General features: G+C 49.8%; 1 protein-coding gene across 2 annotated transcripts in view; it reads left to right on the top strand.

Moving 5' to 3' along the window:
• Positions 1-4,675: 4,675 nt before the first annotated feature.
• The window catches only part of LIPG (lipase G, endothelial type), a gene marked incomplete at its 3' end in the record, with an annotated part of 30,204 nt that continues 27,289 nt past the window's right edge, over positions 4,676-7,590 (top strand). For both annotated transcript variants that reach the window (XM_081881547.1, XM_081881548.1), the window contains exon 1: positions 4,676-5,067. In XM_081881547.1, coding sequence (XP_081737673.1) covers positions 4,977-5,067 — 91 coding nt within the window. In that variant the 5' untranslated portion in view covers positions 4,676-4,976. The remainder of the gene's footprint in view (positions 5,068-7,590) is intronic.

Here is a 7,590-nt window from a genome sequence, read left to right as displayed (position 1 = left end):
CAGACAGACAGATGGATGGATGGATAGATAGATGATAGAGATATACTGTACATTTATATCTGCACAACCATTGTAAATCTCTTCAGGGTGCCTTAAGGCAAGCAATTCATAAATGAAATAAGTATTATCCTTCAGCCAGGAAAGCCATTGGCATAAGTCACAACTCAAGGACACATTCCAGTGAAGCGAAAGCACCAAGGGAGGGGGCAAAGCGGGGCCTGTAAGGGAGGTGGGCTGGAGAAAGAGAGAGGTTGAGTTGGAAGTTTAGGTGCAACTCAGCTTGCAGAAGAGAAGCTTTCATGGAGCTAAGACACAGTGAGGAACCTCTGATTCCAATACAGTGGTACCTCGGGTTAAGTACTTAATTCGTTCCAGAGGTCCGTACTTAACCTGAAACTGTTCTTAACCTGAAGCACCACTTTAGCTAATGGGGCCTCCTGCTGCCGCCGCGCCGCCAGAGCCCGATTTCTGTTTTTATCCTGAAGCACTATTTCTGGCTTAGTGGAGTGTGTAACCTGAAGCATATGTAACCTGAAGTGGATGTAACCCGAGGTACCACTGTACTGTCCCTGTCACTTTATCTCTATGCTGTCTTCTCTCTTTATCTCTCTGTTGTTTAGACGGATGCATCCTGTTTACAGCTTCTTCCTCCTCCTCCTCCCAGACCTTAAGATAAGCAATCACCCTGGAACTCCTCTCTGAGAACAAAGGAGCAAGTACTGCTCTAGATTAATTAGGTTAGAACGAGAATTTTAACTATCCAAGTTATGTTGCGGTTGTTTTGGGCATCCAGCTGTCTCGAGAGACAATGGAGTGAGCCTCTATGGGTGAAGTCAAACCGCTGCCTTAGCAGCACCAAAGTGACCTCCCTGGGGTGCAAGCCTGGGCAGGGGGTGTGGAGGTCCTGGGCTGCCTGGATGACACAAGACCCCCCCTCTCAGCCTTGCCAGTGTGGCCCAAAGGAAAGCAGAGGAATCATGGGCATAACCAGGATTTATGGGGGGCGGCAGGGTTTGTGTTAAGCGGGGGCAGAACCTCAGTTTGTTAAGTATTTTGTATTGATGTATTTGATTTAGGGGACGTGGGTGGCACTGTGGGTTGGCCTAGGACTTGTCGATCAGAAGGTTGGCGGTTCGAATCCCCGCGACGGGGTGAGCTCCTGTTGCTCAGTCCCTGCTCCTGCCAACCTAGCAGTTCAAAAGCACGTCAAAGTGCAAGTAGATAAATAGGTACCGCTCCGGTGGGAAGGTAAACGGCATTTCCGTGCGCTGCTCTGGTTTGCCAGAAGCGGCTTAGTCATGCTGGCCACATGACCCGGAAGCTGTACGCCGGCTCCCTCGTCCAATAAAGCGAGATGAACACCGCAACCCCAGAGTCGGTCATGACTGGACCTAATGGTCAGAGGTCCCTTTACCTTTTTATTTGATTTAGGGGTTATGTGTGGGACCACTTACTAGCCTGGCATCTTGTGACATATAGGTATACTTTGATTGATGTGCGCTAGAGGACAAACCAGGTCAACAAGATGGTAACTAGCAGTAGCACAGATGCAAATGAGAGGTTCTGTTAGAGCATGTTCCTTTCTGGAAGCTAGCAGAAGTATAAACCGGTGAAATAAGGGTGTGTTGGGAACCACCTATCCCAGCTGGGATGGTGGGAGAGTCCGGAGTTGCAGAGAGCACATGGATTCTGTGGGTGGAGAACCTTTACATCACCCGATTTGGGTGATATAGGATACCAAAACAATGGAGGGATTGAGCCAGGTGCCAAGACCAAGGGGAGAAAGGCAAAGCTGGGCAAGGCAGGGCAAGGCTACCACTGCAGGCAGCTGTGGCTGCAAGCATGGAGAAGACAGAGCTTTGCCAAACAGACTGCCCACAGACTAATCTGCTGTCCTTGGGTTACATCACCAGTGACCTAAGAGCCAGTTCAACCAGGCTTGTGGTGTGGAATTAGAGAAGGGCTGTAACTCAGTGGTAGAGCATCTTCTTTGAATGCAGAAGGTCCCAGGGTCAAACCTTCGCATCTCCAGGTATGGCTGAGAATGCCTCTGGAAATCTGTTACCAGACAGACTATATAGGCTAGATGGAACAATGTCCTATACAAGGGCACTTCCTATGTCCCACCTTCTCCTTTATCTCAGGTGGCAAAATACCCAGGGCTGACCCCAGAGGAAGAGGCAAAGGACCATCAGAAGAGATGATGATGATGATGATGATGATGATGATGATGATAATTTATTTATATCCCGCCCACTCTGGGGGGCATCCAACAAAATATTAAAATACAATCGTGTGTCAAACATTAAAAGCTTCCCTAAACAGGGCTGCCTTCAGATGTTTTCTAAAGGTTTGGTAGTTGTTTTTCTCTTTGACATCTGGTGGGAGGGCGTTCCACAGGGCAGCTGCCACTACTGAGAAGGCCCTCTGCCTGGTTCCCTGTAACTTGGCTTCTCGCAGCGAGGGAACCGCCAGAAGGCCCTCAGCACTGGACCTCAGTGTCCTGGCAGAATGATGGGGGTGGAGACGCTCCTTCACATATACTGGACCGAGGCCGTTTAGGGCTTTAAAAGTCAGCACCGACACTTTGAATTGTGCTCAGAAACGTACTGGGAGCTAATGTAGATCTTGATTTAGGTTGTAAGCAATGCATCTGAGCTATGGGGGCCCACCGACTCCCCCAAATGTCTCAATGATCAGGCAGGGATATCAGGGATCCATCAGCACTTAAGATATCCTAGATCCACCTTGTTAAGGGCCTTGCAAAATCAATACAAGAATCTTGAACATGGGCAGCCACTGCAAGCTTTCAAGCACTTGTGAAGATGATAATGATTAATCACTGACCCTTCACCAGCAGTTCCTAGTGGTAATCTGTCTCCATCAATGGACTGGCTGCAGCATTTTACACCTCCTGGAGGTTCTGGACCAGGTGCAATATAACCCCACATAGAGTGCATTGCAATAGTCAAGTCTTGAGGTGACCAATGCCTGAGTCACTACCACTACCCTTTCCAAGAATGGCCATAGTTAGTGCACCGACTGTAGCTGATAAAAGACACTTCTTGCGCACGAAGTATCTGAGTCTACCTGAACCTCAAGTGGCAAAATTGCTGCATCAGCACTGCATGGTGCAGGCTGTTAACAATAAAACCTATATTTATATGGGTACCTACTGATAAGATGCATCAAAAAAGCAACTGTACCAAAAAGAATTGTTGTGAAAATCTTTGGGACTGGGGTGCCAGATTTTGTCCTTTCTCCATATTGCCAAAATCTGCCCTCTGGCCAGATACTACAAACCTGTTCTTTCAGAGGCTGAGCAACCCCATCCAGGGTAGGCAGATGGCCACTCTCCCGGGCACAGGAACCACCACCCACAGTGCCTCCATCTCACCAGGGTTCAAGCTCAGTTTGTTTCCCCTCGTCCATTCTGCAGCTGCATCCAATGTTCCAAGGGTGGTAGAAGAGTCCCTGCCTTCTACCACCCTTAATGCCCGTCCCCTCCAGGATGTTTTCCAAGCAGTCTCAAACTGCGCCTGCGCACCTCTGGTCTCTGTTGTGCTCTCCTCATTCGCCTGACCGGCGGGGAGGGGCGTTTGCTGCAGCAGAAAAGAGAGATTCCCTGGATTCTTCAGCATAAGGTTACCAGACGTCCCCATTTCCTGTGGACAGTCCCTGGATTTACAAATCAGTCCCTGTACAAAATCCTTTGAAGTTGAAAAGTGTCCCCGGATTCACTGAAAAAAATCTGGTAACCTTACTTCAGCAGCCTCTTGACCTTCCCCCTCTGCTTCAGCCTCTGCGTCTGAACTGCTCCCTGTCACTGGCTCTCCCCCCTCACTAAACCCTGCTGCCCCTTAAGCACCCCACATCTCCTCCTAAGCATCTGCTCCTCTGTGTCCCACCACAAACTCCCTGGCTCAGAACCTTCCTCCTCGGGGGTTTCCTTGGGGGTCCCCCAGCTGGTGCCTCCCGCCACTCCTCTTTGTCCAGCCGGTCCGCGACACCAATGTGTGTGAGCAACATGGTATCACTGTCGTGACGAGATCAAACATGGGAGAAGATTTCTGCCCTTCTTGCACTGTGGCACAAAGGCCTGCGATCCCCGCCCCCATCACCCTCGCCTTGCCCTCACTCCAGACGCTTCAAGTACTTGGGTTGCGTAAAATGTAGTAAATTTTTATGTGGCTATTGCGCTAAGGATGCCGCTGATGTACCTCATTGCCAAAGGCGCAAGGAACGGACCTGTCAGTGAGTTGCGCGGTTTAACTTTGTGCTTCATTGAAGAATTGCGCAGTGCCCCTCCCATCTCCCTCCATTCACTTTCTCCAGCTCTCAGTTACAGTATTTGGGAAAGGAGGGAGCAGAATTCCAGAGGGAAAGGCACGGGCTGCACCAGCCTCCGGCTGCTCTCCTGAGCGTCTCCCTCTCCTAGGCAATCTCCTGCCAGGCTCTCGCCTCGTGTCGCGACGCCCCGCCTCAAGTCTCGCCTCTCCGCGCCGCCTCCCTTCCTCGAGGTGGGTGTGTGGCGTTTTCATTCAGACTTTTTGGCCGGCTTGCTCTTGACGTCAGGGAGGCGTGACCAATCAGAACCCCGGATCCCGGGCCTACAGAGTCCCATCCCCATCTGGCCATGGGTCAGGTGACGCTCCCACTTGCCTATTTAGAAACGACCCCCCTTGCCGGTTGCTCCGCTTGGTTGCTGCGCCTTTGCGCTTGCAAGTTAGTTGCTCCGCTCCCTGCGCGCGCGCGCGCGCCTCTCGCCTCTTTCTCCATCTCCACCTCCTTCTCCTCCGAGAGAGAAAGCCCGGTGCTTTGCCGTTTCTGCAGGCTCAGTATCATCTCGCCTCCTTTCCCCCCAAAGCAAAAGAAAAGAAGAAGAAAAAGCCGGCTCTGAAGAAGTCTGAGCAGCCTCAGCAAGTGCAGCATCGGAAGGAGGCGGCGGAAAAGACGACTCGGCGTTTGCTGGAGCAATGAGAACTTTTGCCGTCCTGCTGTGCATCGCTCTCTCCTCTTGCGCGCCCCGGGAGGACGCCTTGCAAGCGGAGAGGGACCCCCAGGGAGGTAAGCGGGGGCTGCAGAGTGTGGGGCTGCCCTATTTTGAAGAGCAAAAAAGAGGACACTTTCGCCAACTTCTACTTTTAATTATGGATCGCTATGACGATTCTACCCATGGAAAAAAGGACGTGTCATGGGGAAAAAAGGACAGATGGCAACCTTAGCAGGGTGGCTTTCTCCCTGGGGCGGTGGCGGGACAAATTGGGTGATGGGATAGCAGACGGGTAGGGAGCCACGCGTAGCCAGCCTGCTTATGGTGCGCCTTTTGCCTGTTGCGCGTTAGTGGAGTGCGGCGCACCTGGGTGCTGGGATGCGCGAGACTTGAGTTGCTCTTTCGTTCTGAAGATGTGGATTTCATTGCCGGCATCTGCAAGGAGTTCCACTCGAGTTGGCCTTTGCGGTTCCTTTCAACTTTGCGATTCTGTGTTTCGTTTCTGGAGCTGGAATGGGCGTGTTTGTGGGAGAGAGAAAGAGACAGCTAAATGTGAAAGTGTGAGACAATTGTAAGGTTTGTGGTCGTTAAGCGATACGAGTGCGGCTTTAAGCCTCGTGTTTGGAACTCCCCAGACCAACAAAGGAAACTGGAGCATTTCGCCGGTGGGGAAAGGCAAGCGGAGCGCATCTCTTGCCCCGCAGCCGAAGCGATGCCTGCCTTTAACTTTCAGCTGAGGCGGTGATTTGCTGTTCGGTGAGCTCTCTGCTGCATCTTGTAATGCGTGAAAGTGCAGCTGGACTCTGTGTCATCTGGTCCCCTGCTTCTAAACCACGACGCCTTCTGTCTAGCTTTGTGATCCTGGGTCTGGCTCATAAAGTGTTTAAAAACCTTGCTCTTCCAAGCGGACACTCGGTGCAAGCCGCGTCGAAAAGAATGGGGAATGTTACAAGGGCGCAACTATAGTCTTTTCTCTAACGGCGCTTGCATAGGGGAACACCACACCGGGTTGTGCCTGTGTAGAATCAGCTGCTATTTCAGAAATTTAGCCTGTGATTGTAGGGCAATTTACCTGGAAGTAACCTCCATTGAACTTAGTTGTACTTCTGAGTAGAGACTGAATTGCTCTTGCAAGTGCCTTATTTTAGCTTGCTGTTCCATTGACTTGCAGTGCTCGTGATTTATAGCATCAGCGTCTCATATTTAATGGAGGTGATGATCAAGGTTCTTCCGCTATTAATAGCAAGTGCCTAAAGAGAGAATCTTTCGCTATGTCCTGAGTTTTTAATTTTAAATCTGGCTAGAGGCTAGGCTAATAAGTGCATGGATGACAGCTAGCTGCTGCTTTTATTTTTAATTCAAGCCTAGCTTGAATTTTACTGCCTGCTCAGCAAGCCCTCTCTTTATGCTTGGTGATTGTTTGCCTTGCATGGTGAAAAAGAGTCCCTTTTGGTCACATGCTTAGAAGCTGGTGATTGTTCTCGCATTCTAGATTTTAACTAGAGGTTTCTTTTTGGGGGGCGGGGTGGAATCTAGCAGTTTCTTTTGGGGGGAAGGGGAAGATCTAGCGGCAATGAACCCTGGCATATATTCAAACTGCACATCAAAGCTTCTTACACTATGGCAGCAATGGCTTGGATACTGAAAACTTGACCTGCCTCTGTAAGATCTTAAATAAGTGCTGCTAAGCATGACGATGGGGGATGTGAAGATTCTGGGCCCGTTTTCCCAGGAGTAAGCACTGCTTAGAGGGCAAGCATGAAAACAAGTGGAGACTCAGGCTGCGCACACTATGCATTGAAAGCATTTTAACCACGCAAAGAAGCCTGGTATTGTACTGTATTGATGGTGCTTGGAGCTGTAGCTTTATTTGGGGCAAACTACAGCTCCCAGAATTCTTTGGGAGAAAAGACGGGGGCTTTAACTGTATGGTGTGCCTGCAGCCTGAGTTTTGTACGAATCCAAGAGCTCACTGCTCCGTCACTTGATGTGCTCCTGGTGCGCTCTGTTATCTCGCAGGCAACCTGTCAGAAGTCCTAAATCAGGGGCACTCTCTGCCTCACCTGCTGACGTGTGCTTAGCCTAGGCTGCTGAACTGGTTCTGTGACTTACTGTAAAAAGTAAGTCAGTGTGCCACTAAGGTGTAACTCCATGTACTTGATTGCGTCTGAAATTCACTGTTTCTACTGATGTGTTTTGCGAATGCAGCTTAAACTGTGAAGTATTCCTTGTTTGGATAAGCTGGTTGTCTCTGCTGCTTTAAGGAGGGAAAGGACAGGTTTCTGGATTTTTCTTGATATTAAACTGGCACAGAGGATATATTAGGATTAAGAGATACATTGGGATTTTTGCATGGAAATAGAGTGTTGGTCAAAAGCCAGTTCTGCATGTGTAGGAAGAGTGCACGTCTAATTGAATCATGCATGTAATGAGCAATTTTCTCCCGAATTTGAGTTTAAATGGATTTCATGGCAGTATTCTCTTTCCACAAGTGACTTGTATGTGTGTGTGTGTGTGTGTGTGTGTGAAATATTTGCAGCATTTTAATCTCTTGCAGTTACTGAATCCAAGGGGTAGAAACAAAGAGCTAGGGCAGT

Source organism: Podarcis erhardii (genome assembly GCF_964252035.2).
Source record: "Podarcis erhardii genome assembly, chromosome: 11".
Taxonomy (NCBI): domain Eukaryota; kingdom Metazoa; phylum Chordata; class Lepidosauria; order Squamata; family Lacertidae; genus Podarcis; species Podarcis erhardii.
This window is presented reverse-complemented; position numbering and strand designations above follow the sequence as displayed.